The 17,143-nt window shown below is 32.7% G+C and overlaps 2 protein-coding genes and 1 non-coding gene across 4 annotated transcripts; 1 reads left to right on the top strand and 2 right to left on the bottom strand.

Moving 5' to 3' along the window:
- Positions 1-86: 86 nt before the first annotated feature.
- Positions 87-7,867, bottom strand: LOC133798096 (uncharacterized). Of its 2 annotated transcripts, XM_062236286.1 has the most exons (15): positions 7,619-7,867; positions 7,407-7,541; positions 6,981-7,067; positions 6,525-6,596; positions 5,591-5,789; positions 5,351-5,469; positions 4,729-5,115; positions 4,474-4,608; positions 3,716-3,847; positions 3,393-3,548; positions 2,898-3,137; positions 832-998; positions 625-739; positions 471-551; positions 87-328 (listed from the first exon to the last, which is right to left on the bottom strand). In XM_062236286.1, exons 1-15 carry the CDS (start codon positions 7,745-7,747, stop codon positions 116-118), a joined length of 2,367 nt encoding a protein of 788 aa, XP_062092270.1. In that variant the 5' UTR covers positions 7,748-7,867; the 3' UTR covers positions 87-115. The 2 variants fall into 2 exon arrangements, with proteins under 2 accessions (XP_062092270.1, XP_062092271.1); XM_062236287.1 differs by lacking the exons at positions 7,407-7,541; positions 7,619-7,867 and having other exon boundaries at positions 5,591-5,778; positions 6,981-7,054.
- A 4,549-nt stretch (positions 7,868-12,416) lies between these two features.
- Positions 12,417-12,523, bottom strand: LOC133799042 (small nucleolar RNA R71). Its single transcript, XR_009876250.1, has one exon. It is a non-coding gene; the product is annotated as a small nucleolar RNA R71 (small nucleolar RNA).
- A 134-nt stretch (positions 12,524-12,657) lies between these two features.
- Positions 12,658-14,530, top strand: LOC133795808 (uncharacterized). Its single transcript, XM_062233266.1, has 3 exons — positions 12,658-12,783; positions 12,835-12,900; positions 13,814-14,530. Exons 1-3 carry the CDS (start codon positions 12,658-12,660, stop codon positions 14,528-14,530), a joined length of 909 nt encoding a protein of 302 aa, XP_062089250.1.
- Positions 14,531-17,143: the final 2,613 nt, after the last annotated feature.

Here is a 17,143-nt window from a genome sequence, read left to right as displayed (position 1 = left end):
CCTTACCTAAGATCACATGAAAGCTCTATCTTTCCAAAGACAAAATTTCGCTAGAAACTTTGTATAGGTGCTTTGAAGAAGACTAAAAAAAAAGAAATCAAATAAATTCAGCATTTTACAGGACAATCTTCTGAGTTTCTTTACGAAAGAATTGAAGAGGCGGGAAAATGATATCGGCATGCTTTCCATAATAACATGAAAATATTTCAACCAGTTGATTTATGGTCTCCGTGGCAGTAGAATCTCTCAGGGCTAGCTGAATTGATGATAGCTTCACCAGTTCGTGTCCAATGACAATATGATTACGGGGGTAGAGCTTTTCCAGAATCTGGCAATTATTCATAAGTATGAAAAATAAACAATAAATCAGAATACAAATGTTATCCTTGCTAATACTAATCAGTAAAAAAAAAAAAAGGTTAGCATAATTGGTGCAAAACGATTCTAAGAGTTATAACATTACTAGTTACCTCGATTGAAGCTTTACAGTGTTCCTTTGCTGGTTGCAAGTCTCCAACCAGACAGAAAGCCTGCGCAAGAATGTCCTCCACCTACCAATATATTAAACCATTCTAAGTCAATACAACTATTGAGAAGGTAAATATGGAGAAGGCTGAAACTTACCTCTGCAATGCTCCTATTGTATGCATGTAGAATTGACTTCAGTAGATGAAGTGATCTTGAGGCATCTGAAAGTTTGGAACTAGATATATCTTCTGAAACTATAGCATCTTGTAACCTGTAAGGAGTTAAACAGTACAGTTGATAGATTGAGGTTGGAAGATATGCCCATCGTCCAATAACACAAGAAACCACATTTCAGTTGCATACCTCCTGATACATTTCCAACCTTTATTTACCGCTGAACGAGAAGATTCTAGATCGCGGTAAGAGTCACATTTCAAACAAAATCCCGGATTCATATTTGATAAGTTATTGCTGTGCAAAAATGTATCCAGCGTCACTTCATTTATACTATCACTGTTGAAATTCTCAGCCTGTAAAATATAATCGATAAAAGAAAATGATTAAGTAAAACAGAGTGGCAGGAAAAGAAGCTAAATTCAGCATATTTCTGCACAAGTGCATTACATTTGGAGGGAAAGATTGGATTAGATAGGATTGGATAATTTTTATTAGGAATTTTTGCCGAATACTAGATGTTTACAAGATGGAATAGATAAGATTGGATAACTTTTAATAGTTTTTAGCTATTAATTTTTTTTAAAACTTTTTTTAATTACATAAAACTATATTTTTAATTTTAAAATTAATTTATGTTTTTTTTTGTATATTTTTAATTATTTTAATAACTTAAAATATATTTATATTAATTTTTTTAACTGTTTGGGTAGTAAAGGTGCAATGTTTTAATAATTTTGCTTAATTTTACAGCAAAAAATAAAGTTTGGGTATTTAAATGCTAAATTTTAACAATTTTGAGTAATTTTTACTTAAAAAAAATTAGGAATTTAAATACTACATTATGTAAATATAGAGTAATTTTGCCACAAAAACCCTTTTATATTAGGAAAAATTACACATAGCTCTGTAAATTTAATTTTTTTTTTAAAATACGAAATTTTACAAAAATTATAAAAATACAAATAATAGTTTGTATCTGTTAAAATTTTCTACTTGTAATTATTGTTTACAAAATTGTAACTTACAGTTACAAACTTATAAACTTTAGTTACAAATTTGTAAACTATGGTAAAAAAAATATGTATTTACGATTATACCCTTCTGTATTTTTGTAATTTAATCTAGAATTCATGGGCTTGTTTGGTATTGTTTTTTGTTTTCAAAATTATGTTTTTAGAAATGAGAACAGAAAACAGTTTTTGTAGTTTTAAAAAAACAACAAGTGTTTGGGTAATGTTTTCTAAAAATAATTTTTTAGTTTTATTTTTAAAAAAATTAAATAAAAAATTAATAAATATATTTACAAATATAATTGTTTTCAAAATTTTATAATGAATAATTAGATAAAGTAGGTGAAAGAAAAAATGATGAAAAATAAGGAGAGATAAAATAAGGATAGAAATTTTGAGAAAGAAAAATTGAGAAGAGAGAAATTCATGCAAGCAAAAAAAAAAAGAAGAGAAAATGGCGAGATAGAAAAAATGAAGAGATAGAAAATTAGGATATAAGTAGTAACTAGAGAAAATAATGAGATAATAAGTGATGAGAGAGAAAATAAAGAGATTAAAAGTGATGAGAGAGAATAGAAAGTGATGGTAGAGAAAGTGGGTAGAGATAAATTAATGATAGAAAAAATGATGTAAGATAATAATAATTAAAAATGTTATGTGAGTTCTCAAAATTTTTTGTTTTTTGTAAGTTTGTTTTTAAAAATTGTTTTCTGAAAACAATGCCAAACATCCTTACTTGTTTTCAAAATACAATTTTTGCGTAGCCAAACACACTCCATATTTTTAGTATTTTTTTCTTCTAAATCTTAGGTAATTTTGTAAATTTTATTATGTGATTTTGTTTGGAAATTCGAGAGGATATCAAAAAAATTAAAAACTACCAAAATAATCCCATTGGAAAACTTTAGCATAATTTTTTCCTATTCAATCTCCCAATTTTCGTGAATTTCAATTGTAAGAAAAAAAGAAAATTACAACTTTGCATCCAACTTTTTTTTTTTAATTTGTTATTGGAAAATGATCAACACCTTCGTTCTTCGATTTTTTTTCTCTTATATTTTTTAGTCCAATCCAATCCAATCATACACAAACCTACAAGTATTGTCTACGATGGTGATCAGTTGTATTGTGATTAAATGATAGATGGAATTCCTTCAATTAGAATTCAAAGATTCTACTCCATGGTCAATATACGGTACATATGAAGCTTATTTCAAATTATATTGCGAGAATATAAGATACCTGGAAATAAGGTTCCAAGCTGCTTGTTCTGCTGATGTGGGCAAGTTTCTTTATTTTATGCTTTTCACAGTTGAGAACACAGCCATCTAACACGATGCCAGGACAATTTGGTTTGACACACCGGAAAGCATTCAGAGCAAGGTCAGAAAAATTTGCTTTTGAACAACCACTGCACTGACAGCGAAATGAGTACTCATTTTCTAGAAACTCATTACGATCTTTGGCATCCCACTGCCCAACCTGTAAAGCAAAACCACAATTCTTCTGTGAACATCAAATTTTGCATGATCCAAAGTTCAAACTTCAAACAATATTAGTGTAAAATATAGGGAAAAGGACGGTTATTCTGTGAAGAAGGGCTGCTTTAACTTTTTATTTGACCCTTGGACGATGCTGAATTTTATTGTCCAAAAAGATAGAATAACAAAGAAAATTATGATATTTTCTCATGTTGCAAAACGGGACATCGACTACTTGTGTCAAGGGTTGGTATACCTGCGGACCATAGGACAACTCCAGGGGACATCCTGCTGCTACAAATTCTGTTGTTCGTATGCAGAGTGTACGTGAAATGAAATATGCATGAATATTTGGCTGGCAAGAATGATTAAAAAGACTGCCACCCCTATAAATAGCTTGACCTACTTTGACCTGCAAAAGTAACAAAAACTTTAATGCAGTAAGATTCACTAATGCATTGCATAAATATCAAACTTAATTTCATTTCCAGAAAACTCGAACAGAGATGTCCAATGATTATTGGAGTATAACAAGATCATAGCAAATAGGGAGGAGAAACAAGAATAAGAAATGCAGACCTGTTCCACACTACTAGTAAGAGCTCCTGATGAAACTTTATCAAATTGATCGTCATGCCCATGAATGTCAGTGGATTTCATACGAACAATTGTCATAGAATTTACCCTAATTTGAGATATAAGAATGACGACCTGAAACCATAAAGAAACTGAATCTTGTAAAAAAGAACTAAAACGTACGTCTTAAATACCATATGTAAAGATATATTTGATAATATATTGACAAAGTATGAGAAAGCACGATTTGATATAATATTATGAACAGTGATGGAGCCAGGACTAAAACATAGAGGGGGCTAATTTTTTTTTTAATTTTAAAGGGATAATAAACATTTATACGCATATTTATAGTAATTTTTTTCAAAACTATATGGTACAACAATATAGAATAAAAAGTTAAGGGGGGCATGGCCACCCCAATCCCTTTAGCTCCGTCATTGATTATGTACACAATTTTTAGAAATTATCCTTGCTACTCAAGTTCATTTTTCAGGATTATGTCTCCACTGTAAAAAAAACTATACATTTAATTTTTGCAGAAAAGTGAGGAAACGGAACATAGTGATGAGAACCATTCTGCCCCTTCATGTGATTCTTGGAATTGCTTTTTATTTTCTATTTTTGGGGGGATTAATAGGTAGTTTAGAACAGATTTAAGAAGAATAGAGAATAACTAGTAGTTTCAAAAAAATTGGGCATACTGCAAACAGGAACAAGGAAACCTTTTTTTTTGGGTGGAGAGAGAGATAGAGAGAGACCTGTGCTATGGTGAACCCGTTTATCTGAATTTCGAAGTCACTGGAATGCTGAAGACAGCATAACAATACAGTGGAATATATATGTGATTCCAATTTGCTTTCAGGAGACATTTGCGAATAATGGTGCGAAAGCTCCTATAAAAAATGATGGAGACCCTGAGTAGGCAAATCAAATCTGATAATAAAACTGGGAGAAGATCATCAGCTGAACTGAACTAGTTATTGATGAATATAGATCAGACTCATAAGATATACCAGAATTTCTATGAGATTAGCAATCTCCTGGGAACCTCTCTGCATTACAGACTTCACAAATAATCGACCAGCCAAAACTATCTCTGATGGCAACACTGAAGGCCAGTGTGCACCTTTACACTCATGTTTATGCTCAGGAATATGCTCAATGTCTGTTTCAGAATTGTCACCTAAGGTGATCTGGGCAACATACTGTTTGAGAGTGTCAGATAAATTTTCAAGAGCGCCACGACCCTTGGGATAATTTAACAGTCTCCCCCCTGCTAACAGTTGACATTTCTGGGAACAGTAAAATGGTATAGAGCATGATGTACAAGGAACTTTATCAAGTGGTAGTTCATTCAAGCAGTAATGACAATGAGATTCTCGACAATTCTTTAATATTACCTGCAACATATTAGGCCAAAGTTATATATATCATTCACTATTAATTTGACAAAACAAGACAGCAGATGACCAAACAAATTTCTTCCCCAAACTATAACAAGATGGAAATATATTTTAATGCCCAATTAGGTGGCACCTAAATAGCGGAAACCAATATCTTGAATGCTATTTATTTGATTATAAAGGGTGATTATAAAGCAAATTATGACAACACTTATAATAAGGTTGTTCATACAATTGCAAAAGGTTCTTCAGTATGAACTAAGGAGGCTTGTGGAATGTCACTTGTTGAAGCCATACCCCTTCCTTTATCTGGTGAGTTGGCACATTGTAGCTTTATTTGGTGTAGTTCATCTGCCACATAGTATCAATATCATCTAAATATTTCAAATTAAGAAGTAGCCCTTAACTACAAGAAAAATATTCAGAATTAGTGCAATGATATATTAATGAGAAATAATGCCAACTATCATACCAAAAATATTCAAGTCTCCTAAAGAAAGTTGTTGTGGTGATCTTGTTCTACTATGTCGATCTAAAAGTGTCTGCAGCTCATTTTCAATCTGACTCCTTCCCCCTGATGACACCTCCACACTCTTGGCCACATTCAAGTCATTGACTGCATACTCATAAATTCCCAAAGAAGCGTTTGCCATACCTCTTCTGTACCATGCCTACAAAAAAGTTAGTAACTAAAAGAGAAAAATGAAAACCAAGTTATACAAACTAGTTATGTGATTCATTTCCATTCATCTGTCTTCTGTACCATGCCTACAAAAAAGTTAAGTATTTAAAAGAGAAAAATGAAAACCAAGTTATACAAACTAGTTATGTGATTCATTTCCATTAATCTGTCCTTTGTACCATGCCTACAAAAAAGTTAAGCAACTAAAAGAGAAAAATGAAAACCAAGTTATACAAACTAGTTATGTGATTCATTTCCATTAATCTGTAACATATTTTCCTGACTATATCTGTTAGCCCTGATCTAAAAATCAACAATGACACATCAATCCAAATGATAAAAATTCAACTTTCAAGGGACTATATTCCTTGAAATATGCAAGTAATACTGAGAACATACATCTCCGACAAAGCATGATAATGAAATGACGATGCCTAAGCTGCATTGACATTCAGGATGAGAGAACATAATCACCCAATTGGGAATAATACTGTCTGTTATTCATGTTACACATTCCATCCTAAGGGTGCTATAGAAATTAGTTAAATGGAAAAATAGACAACATTTCTAAATTCTGAACCACATTTTCCTTTCTTCTTTTCATCCTTGATATTCTTTTCCAACTTTTCTAATGCAACCATACTAGCCGACCAAGAAATCATAGATGTTCTCTTTGTACGCAGCATAATATATATGCAAAATATCACCAAACAAAGCAGCTCACCTTTGCATAGCTGGGAGAAAACTGAAGTGCGCGATTGCAGTCTCGTACACATTCTGTTAGGAGTTTCATTTTCTAAAGGGAAACAGGAGAAGCCAATATATTAATTAACAGATACGCTAATACACAGACAAAAATATTATGCAGAAAACTTGTTTCTTTTCGATTTAGAGATTATTCTCTGACACAATTGCATACCTTTAGCTACAGTACAAGTCAGTTTTAAAGAGTTTAAGAAAAGAAATTGATGCACAACTTAGATGGTTCTAAATCTTTTGCTTTTAGATAATCACTAATGCAACACATACTTTATTTAAATCCCGAGAGCATGTACGAATATATAATGTTCACAATATGCAATACATGCATGTGTATGTACGTAGATACATGAATACACAAATCCAGATTCAATTATGCAAATAAAAAGGGCAAGAGAGTAAATAGAAAAACGAGACTCACATAGAGAACGAAAGCCCGATTCAAGTACAAAGTAGCAACCAGGTTTTTATCCATTTCATCAGCTTGTATTGGAGCAACTCGCAATGCCTGTGTCACATACCAAAGTAAATGAAAAAGCATATGCATACTAATAAACACACACCCCAAAATAGAATAAAATAAAACAGGAAATATGCACTTGAAAAATCATTTATGCATCCTAAATATACATAATTTGAGTTTTTTCTGATACTTGTTGCTGAAACTCTAGCAAATTACTAAGTCAGTTGGCATGAAAAATCGAAAACTAGACCTAATAGGAGCAAAACAACGAGCCTGCCAACCCACTCTCATGGTTACATTGACATTTCAAAATTGATATTTTATATTAGAGAAATCGAATCAAAGCTATTAACAAGTATATGATTCGAACGAGAGTAAGAGGACCTGGGAATAGGAGTCCAAAGCATTGGCATAATCTCCGGTAGCGAAGCACTGATTACCCTTGACCTTCCACTTCAAAGCTTCCTCCTTGTTCTTCCCGCACAAAGCCCTATCCAAGTCAGCCAGGTCTCTCACCATCTAACATTCAAATCTCCAAATAGTTAGAAAATGTTTGAGAGAAGACGGTGGTACAGAGAGAGAGAAACGATACCAACTTGGTGAAACGGCGGGAAATGAAGAAGAAAGTCGAGAAGAGAGGAACATGTTTGAGGAAGATCCTCTTCAGTGCTCTCCCACAACATTAGCTTTATGCTCTCTGGAATCGCCGATTTCAGCTTCTCCATTTTCGCTTCCGATTTGAAACACGGTGAGTCAGTCTACTCGAGTCGAGCCTCCGTTACAGTAACCAACACCAGCGGGAACTTCCTTCCTTAAGCAAATTTTTTTTTCTTTCATTTTGGTCCTTTATTATATTTTGTGGCAATTTTGATCCTTTATGATTTTTTTGTGGCAAAATCCTATATTATTTTTTGTGATATAATTTTGGATTATCTTACTTTTAGCAATTAAATGTTTTTAGTAAAAATTTTATTTTTGAATTTTTTAAACACAAAAATAAAAATATTATTTTATTTTTGTTTCTTTATTTTAAAAAAATAAAAATATATTTGATAACTATTTTTATTTTTTGTTTTTAAAAATAAAAAATAATAAACACATTTGATAACTTTTATTTTTATTTTTTGTTTAACAATATAAAGTGTTAATTTGAAGAAGAGAAGAAAAAAAAAAGAAAAATTAAAAATTGTTTAAAAAAATTTTAAAAGTGAAAAAATTCTATTTTTAAAATTTTAAAAAATAATAAATAAAAATAAAATTACCAAACACATTTTATGTTTAATTTTCAAATTTTTAATTAATTAAATAAAAATCTATTTTTTTAAGTGATAACAAACGCAAAACTGTCACAAAAAATACCTAGACTGTTATAAAAGTTGGACATGAATTAGAAGAGTAGTGCTACCATTTAGCCCTCATTTTCAACCGATCATAAGACATTATATGACATGTTTACAAAATCTGACATACTTTATTTATTAAATTGTCATTATTTTCCAAATAAACATAAAAACACATATTTCATTTACTATTTTGTCATTTTTTTTTTATCTAAATCTAAACCTACTTAGTTTATATTTCTATTTATTATAATTAATATTGAATATATAACATATAATCAATAGAATAATTGGCTAAAATGACCCCTTTTTATATCACATTTTACACAATTACTTGGAGGCTCCTCTGCCATCTCCGCCCTCCCCTGCCACCTCTAGCCTGCGACCTTGTCGTGGAAGCTCTGGGCTGCAGCGCACAGCTCCGGGAATTACAATTTGAGGTAAGTTCTTCTACCTTAAAAAAAAATCATACTTGAATTGTTGTTCTATATAATGGATTGTTGTGCTAGATATGTCAGTGCTCATAATCTTTTATTGCTAGATTTCTATTTTTTTTATAGTACTTTGTTTATTTTCTATTTATACACTGTTGGCTATTGAAGGTTAAAGCAGGAATGGAGATGGCATCAATTGATGTAGTTACTAGTTAGGAGTGATCTTGGGGTGCCTCTATGTTGATTATTTTGTGGAGTTTCAAACACCATAACCACTAATATATAATTTGATTGATTGTTAAAGTAATTCTGTATTTATACTTTTATTCATTTACTTATTATCTTCGACAGATTCACCAGTGAAACTGATTTGTACAATTTTCTATAAATTTATAGTGTTATTCATAAGTAAATTACACATCAATATATAGAAAGGCTAAAGGGAAAAAATTACAATGTATTCACGGTAAACGCAACACCTAGTAGTTATAATTCTTCTCATTTTCTATTAAAATTTACTAAATTTATATTTTCTATGTACAATCATGCTTGTTTATATTCAGCATAGACTATACTCATTGGACAAAGTACGTTTTTCCTTTTTTTCTTTGTATAACTATTAAATTTTGTTGTCTTAATTTTGCAGAAATAAGAGTTACTCATATTTTGTTTGAATAATTGATTCATACAGATAATTAGGAAGGCTTTGGGTATGATAGTCATATTGCGTGGGAAAAATATGGTGTATCAGTGGCAGTTGATGAGAGCTTGCCCAATATGATAGTCATATTGCCTAAACATGAATTATCTTCACAAAGACAAGATTGTCTCCATTCATTCATAATCTGGTTGTGGGTGAAGTTTGACAATGAGTTTCATGAGTTCAAGGCTGAAATTTGATTTTTGTTTTAATTTTTGAGTTTTTGGGTTTGTTTTTGAGGTTTTTATTTTTGTTTTGGATCTTGAATAAGATGAAGAACAATTAAAGAGAAAAAAAATGTTTAGTTTGGTACTGATAAAATTTTGTTTTGATGGTGATGAAGACTGAAGAGCATAAGCTGTGAAGACAAAAAAGTTTAATTTTTATTTTTATTGCTTTTATTTAGGATAGAGATTTTTAATTTTGTTTTAGTTTTAGTTTCAGTTTTAATTTTTTTATTATAACATTGTTTAATTTAAATATTTTAATTTTTAAATTTAGTTTTAATATTTGAAATTAATTTAATTTAATTTAAAGTTCAATATTTAATAACATTTATGGGTAGTTTGGTCATATTCTAAAATATTTTGACCAAAATTAGATCTAGGATTATATTTCGATCCATTTTGCAAAAACATGAGTTTTTAAATGTCATTTAATAAAATGCAGGGTCGAACGAGTATTTTTCTTTTTTAAATTAAAAATATTATTTTTTTTGAATCATCAAAATTAAAGAACCTAAAAATATTTTGGTCATATTTGATAAGGTCATTTTTGTATTAATATTTGATAAGTTTTTCCATGCTTGGATAGTGTTATGATATCATTTTTTAGTAGTTTTAACTTAGTTTCGTGAGTCTACAACATATTTTCCACATTACATTTTATGATGATAAATCTGATATTTTGTTGGCAATTGTACTTTATGAATCATAGGACGAAAAAGACTTGCTGAGATGATGTTAAAATGAAGTTTTAGGAGCATTCCAGGCTTTTGGGATTAAAGTATTGAAGTGGCGGCAACGTACAAGCTCTCTAAGTTCGAGAATTGAAGAAATTGAAGCTAGGCCACGACCCATAAAACTCAGGCCACGACACTTTAATTGGAATTGACGTTACAAATTGCATGTTCCAGTCGGGCCGCTGCCTAGATTTTTCAGGTCGCGGCCTGTGTGATCAGTTTTGCTTATATTCCGTTTTAGGCCGCAGCACGCAGAAGTTCAGGTCATGGCCTACGACGCTATTTTCAAAATTTTAATTATATTTTAAATATAATTTAAAGGGACTATGAAAGATTATTAGGGTTAATTGGAGATTAAATTTTTATTACGGTTTTTGAGAGAAAAAGACTCAGAAAGGGTTGGAGAGAAGACTACAACACTATTGTTCATCAATCTAGTTTCTTTTCTTCCTTTAATCTCTTTAATTTTAATTATAACTATGTTTGTGATTATGATTGATATTTGGTTAAATCAAAAACCCAATACATGAATTCTTGATTGTTGATAATGAGTATTATTCTTTAATTTCTCTCAATATTAAATTGTTTCTATTTTTCCAATTGAATGTTATGAATTTTGTGATTTCTTGTTAGGTGGCCAACTAATTAAGGTTTTACATTGTTCAATTGTCATCTTAGAATTACTACTCACCTAATAGTTTATGATTATAAGTGTATGTGATAAATTGCAATTGATAGTAATATCAAAAGAATTGCTGATTGTGATGAAAAATATAATCTAGGTTAAATGAATTATATGCTTTATTAATTTATTGTCTAGATTAACTTGTCTCCATAGGATTTAATGCTTTACCTAAGTTAAATAGATTTTATGCTTCATAGATTTATTGCTTGGCTAAAAGAGTTAATCATTGAGCGCCGCGCCTTGATTACTTGTAATAGGGAGATTGAGATAATTGCTGCTTTAGCATTATCTGTGTGGTTAATAGTTTAATTGAGAAATTGGAATAATTTTTATTATTATTGATTTAGAATGATTGTTGAGGGTGGGTATTAACCTTTAATTGTTTCTTAATATCGTAATATCAATCTTTATTTGCTTTATAGTTTATGTTATTTAATTTTGAGTTCAAAATCTAAATCCCTCTTTTAAGTCTTAGTGATAATTATTGAATAATAAAGTGAGCGATAGTCCTCGTGGGTTCGACCTATGCTTGCTATTTTACTAAAATAATTGGAAGTATTGAAAGAAAAATAATTGTTAAATTTGTTGTGGTACACGACACACATAAGATTTTTGGTTCCATTGCTGGGGACTATTGCTATTCATTTTATTATTCATATTTATTTTTCTAATACTAACTAGTTTCACTCGGGCAATTTCAGGTGTATATGTCTGGTGAAGACGGTACCCAAGAAAGGTTATTAAGGCTTAAACAATATCTTGGGTCATCATTAGCTTCTCGTTCTTCAAGGACTATCACCGATAATCTACTCTTTCAACGTCTTGCTCAACAAGTCAATCCTGTTAAAGTGCCATTACCATCTGACAACGACTCTAATTCAGACGATTCAGTTAAGTCTTATAAGACAATGGCTCACAATAGGACGTTGAAAGAGTTGGCTGCGCCAGATCTTGACCAACAACCGCTATGCATCCATTATCCACCTTTGGATGTAAACTTTGAGCTGAAGTTGGGCCTCATCCACTTATTGCCTTCTTTCTATGGGCTGCTCGGTGAGGACCCGAATAAACATTTGAAGGAGTTTCATCTTATCTGTTCTAGTATGAAACCTGCTGCAGTGACTGAAGAACAAATTAAGCTGCGAGCTTTTCCTTTCTCCTTGAAGGATGCAGCTAAGGAGTGGTTGTACTATCTTCCACCCGGTACCATTGAGACCTAGAATGGTACGAAGACTATGTTCTTGGAATGATATTTTCCAGCATCTAAAGTTGGAAGCATCAGAAAAGAGATATGTGGTATAAGGCAATATTCAGGGGAGTCACTGTATGAGTATTGGGAGAGATTCAAGCGGTTGTGGGCCAGTTGCCCTCATCATCAGATAAGTGAACAACTTCTAATCCAATACTTTTATGAAGGATTATAGCCATTGGATAGGAGTATGATTGATGCAGCCAGGGGGGGGGGGGGCACTAGTTGATAAGACTCCTGCTGCAGCCAGGAACTTCATTTCTAATATGGTTGCTAACTCACAACAGGTTGGCATTCGCCAAGATCCTAATCCACCACCCAAATCAGCTAATGAAGTGAGCACTTCTAATACTAATCAACTTGCTCAACAATTGCCTCAATTAACTACAGTGGTACAATAACTTGCTTTAAGCCAATGGATGTGACCATGTGGAATCTGTCAGGTTGTGGGGCATGCTACTGATACTTTCCCTACTCTAATTGAGGGAGAGACTGAGGGTGTTAATGCTGTAGGTAATTTCCTAGGTCAATTACGCCAGATGTACTATGGATTTTTTTCACAAACTTATAACCCTGGCTAGCGTGATCATCCAAATCTTTGTTATGTGAATTACTGATTAGTGGTGAAAAATGCACATTTGTTGATTTTAATTGTCAAAATAAATTAAGTTTTAATTAATATTTTCATGGAATTAATGTGATATATTCTTACATTGGAAATATGTGATTTTAATTTAATTTATTTATATTTTGCAGAAAATAAAGTGTATTTTGGAACTTGGAAACAAAGAAAAAAAAGAAAGCAAAAGAAAGAATTAGAACTAAAAATATAGTGAAGAAAATGACATTTTTGAAGAATTGAAGGCCCAAACCGAAGGCCCAACCTCCTCCTTTCCCTTCTCCCCAGCGCGCCACTTGGCGCACTCTAGGCCTGCCACGCGTCCCAGCCCCTGCCTTCTTCAGCACCCAGCGACCCGGTTGGCGACCCACCCGACCCAGAGACCTGCGCCCCATCTGACTCCCCAGCAGCCCACGCAGGCCCAGCACCTCCCTTCAGCCAGCTCCTCCAGCGTAGCCCTCCAAGCCAACGCAAGCCCAATGCACCAAGCCCACTAACACAAGTATTACTTTTACTATTTATAAAATACATAGAAATAGCATGACTAATTCTATATAGATTTAGAAAAAGTAATATATATATATATATATGAATGAGATGGAGAAAATGATAAAGATATTATCTATCACCAACAAGCTGCTCCGCAGTCTACACCTACTAGACCGCCTGATTTTTCTCTTCAACAACAATCTCAACAGAACTATGCACCTAGACCATCACAAGCACCACAAGCTGCTCAACCACCGAGTACAAAACCCTCTACTGAAGATTTAATCAATATAATTGCTACAAATATGCTTTAGTTTCAGCAAACTACCCAAGCGTCCATCAAAATTTTGGAGAATCAGGTGGGACAACTAGCGGCATCATATAACAGGTTGGAATATCATCTTTCTAATAAATTGCCTTCACAACTTGAGAAGAATCTCAAGGAGAATGTAAGTGCGATAACACTGCAAAGTGGTATACAATATGAGCCACCCACACAACCTTCATCACCAGCTCTAGTGCAAAAGCAAGTAGTAGACAACTCCATCCATGATGAACCATCAATGCAGAAAAAGTCACATAAACCAACTATGCTAACCTATGTCCCTCGTTCGCCTTTTCCAAGCAGATTGAAAAAGTTTAAGAAAGGGGAAGCTAACAAGGAAATTCTTGAGACTTTTCGCAAAGTTGAGGTAAACATTCCATTACTTGATGATATTAAACAAGTGCCACACTATGCTAAATTTTTGAAGGAGTTGTGCACGAATAAGAAGAAATTGAAGGGTGATGAAAAGATAAGTGTGGGGGAGAACGTCTCTGTTGTTCTCCAAAAGAAGCTACCACCAAAATGTAAGGATCCTGGAACCTTTATAATTCCTTGTATGATTGGGAATAAAAGGATTGAGCGGTGTATGATAGATTTGGGAGCATCGATTAATGTCATGTCGTATTCATCATATCCTTCTTTAAATCTTGGGCCACTAAAGGAGACACGGGTTATTGTTCAGCTGGCCGATCACACTAATGCTTAGCGTTTAGGGGTAGTTGAAGATGTTTTGGTAAAGGTTGATGGACTTGTCTTTCCAGCATATTTCTATATACTTGAAATGGGAGATGCTTCAATACCCAATCCAACTCTGTTTTTATTTGGGAGGCCATTCTTGATGACAACAAATACAAAATTGGATGTTAGAGTAGGAACACTGACAATGGAATTTGATGGTGAAGTTATTAAATTCAATGTGTTTGATTCTCCTGGTAAGATCAAAGGGAAGGAGACTTCATTGAAATACCCAACATAAAGATCTTGAGAGCAGCATTCAGTTGAGCTAACGACGTTAAACAAAGCGTACTTGAGGGAGTTTTCTTTTCCTTATCTTTCGCTTTATTTCATTGAGGACAATGTACTGTTTAAGTGTGGGGGAAGGGAACAATTTCATTTTGTTTGTTGTTGGGTTTATTTTTTTTGTTTTTGTTTTTTTAGTCTGTTTTTTAATTTTTTATTTGTTTGTGTGTTTTCTTGTGTTGGTCTTGTTGAATGTAGTGGTCGATGATGATACCTATGGATTGTAAAAAATGTGATGCTAAATAATGATGAATTTTGTATGATTTGTGTGCTTAACCCATGTGGGATTGCTACTTAAGCTTGAGCTTGTACTTTGGAATTTATGTACACAATTGATTTTACTTTTTATTTGTATTGGAAACAATTTTCGCATGTTGGAAATTTAAAGTCCCCATCACTTTAGAAAGCATTGATTAATTATTTGAGGCGAAATCATGAGTGCACATAGTTAGCGAGATGATTAAGGCAAGTTATTTGGATCGTTTGAGCCTTTCTAGCCTACCCTTGAAATTTTATTCCATAGTTTTCCATTTTTGAGCCATAATGACTATTCACCATAGTCATAAGTGAATTTTATTTTGTGGGATGGATATTATAAAGAAGGGAGGAAAAATTATGTAATGTTTCTTTTGTTTGGGTTGTGCTTTGAATGTAAAGGACCTCCTATTTCCCTATTTCCCTATGAAATGTGAATTGAAAAAAGAAAAAAAAAAGAGTTTGCAATGAACAATTTCAAAAATGTATATTGCAAAAGAATAAGAGTGGGGGAAATAGTGAGATCAATGTAAAAAGAAGAAGATAAAAGATTGTTTATTCTAGATTTGTATGGGAAGTTTGTGGGAAGATCTAAAGATTAGGAAAAAAAATGTATGCTATGGTGTGAATTGAGCCTAAATGTAACTTTTTCATCTACCTCTAACCTTAGCCTTACATTACAAGCTTATAAAGACCTTTTGATTCTTGGTTATGTGTATTTATTTTAGTGGAGAATAATTTGTTAATGTCTGTGAAGTGAATGTTCTTTCATGAGAAGTATTTTTTATACATGGGACACATATATATAAATAATTGACATGTAGGGATAGGGATTGATTTTGATACATCTAAGTGAGTAAGATTGATTGTGAATGAGGCTATACAGATTGAATTTAAGTAGTGATTCACTATGGGGTTGAAATTCTAATGAATGTGGAATTTGAATTTATTATAGCATTATATATTTGTGTAATTCTCAAAGATATTCAAGCTTTTGACAAGACCTTTATCTAGTGAGTCTAGATTAGTATGTATTATTTTTATTTTTGTTATTTTAGTGTTTTGCTAAGGGACTAGCAAAATTCAAGTGTCGGGGAATTTGATAAGGTCATTTTTGTATTAATATTTGATAAGTTTTTCCATGCTTGGATGGTGTTATGATAGCATTTTTTAGTAGTTTTTGTTACACCCAGATTTCGAGACCCCCGATATTGTGATCTCGAAAGCTGGACTCGTTAATTGTGAGCTCGAAATATCTGAAACGCATATGCATGACTCAGGTGTCGAACCCTCGAATCAAGATGGCAATCTCGAAGACATTTGTTAACCTCGAAGTTCTTTCTGAGCTCGAAAGACTTGGCATCAAGATATACCTGATGTCGGGTGTCTGCAGATCAAGTAGCCCGAGCTTGGCATAAGTATAAGCTCGGAGTGTGACATCCTCTGTGGTATTTACCCGCTCCGAACTGGTCTTGGGGATAGGTGCCTAGCTCATAACTTATCTATAGACCTGGACTGGCATGATGCTGATTGCCGACCTCGAACGACTTGGTGGGTCATCTGATGAGACGCAGTCCATGCATTTAAAAGATATTTATTGTTGTAACATCCCAACATTAAAGGGATATTAACAAGTCTGTTATATGCCCCCTGGTCTTCAGGGGATGTTTCCTTGTATATAGGAGTTACAGAATTTAATGTCATTATTTTCATTAATAAATAGGAGTATCTTCCCGAAATATGTGGGAACGAACTCTGAGAACCCTCTATAAATAGATAGATCATGAACACTTGTGAGGGACAGATTTTTGATATCTTGAGAGAATTTCTGGAGAATTCATCCTTGAAGAATTTCCTGAAATTTCCAAAGTCTTAATAAAATTGACTCGTGGACTAGGCAGAGTTAACTGCTAAACCACATAAAATTCTTGTTGTTTTACTGTATTGTTCATATGCACCATAGTTCCTATTGTTTATTCGCTCTACGTTTTAAGTTGACAAAAAAATGGCATCAACAGTTTGGTGCTTTCATTGAGAGCCTTAA

The sequence above is a fragment of the Humulus lupulus genome, chromosome 8 (assembly GCF_963169125.1).
Source record: "Humulus lupulus chromosome 8, drHumLupu1.1, whole genome shotgun sequence".
Classification (NCBI taxonomy): domain Eukaryota; kingdom Viridiplantae; phylum Streptophyta; class Magnoliopsida; order Rosales; family Cannabaceae; genus Humulus; species Humulus lupulus.
This window is presented reverse-complemented; position numbering and strand designations above follow the sequence as displayed.

What these genes read in the sequence shown, in the direction of transcription:
- LOC133798096 (XM_062236286.1), bottom strand. Translation starts at nt 7,747, where the DNA reads ATGGAGAAGCTGAAATCGGCGATTCCAGAGAGCATAAAGCTAATGTTG. An exon ending in CTTTGGACTCCTATTCCCAG is followed by an intron (nt 7,068 to 7,406) that starts GTCCTCTTACTC and finishes TATGTGACACAG; the next exon opens with GCATTGCGAGTTGCTCCAAT. An exon ending in GCTTGGAACCTTATTTCCAG is followed by an intron (nt 999 to 2,897) that starts GTATCTTATATT and finishes TATATTTTACAG; the next exon opens with GCTGAGAATTTCAACAGTGA.
- LOC133795808 (XM_062233266.1), top strand. Translation starts at nt 12,658, where the DNA reads ATGGTTGCTAACTCACAACAGGTTGGCATTCGCCAAGATCCTAATCCA. An exon ending in TGCCTCAATTAACTACAGTG is followed by an intron (nt 12,784 to 12,834) that starts GTACAATAACTT and finishes GGAATCTGTCAG; the next exon opens with GTTGTGGGGCATGCTACTGA. An exon ending in AGACTGAGGGTGTTAATGCT is followed by an intron (nt 12,901 to 13,813) that starts GTAGGTAATTTC and finishes AATATGCTTTAG; the next exon opens with TTTCAGCAAACTACCCAAGC.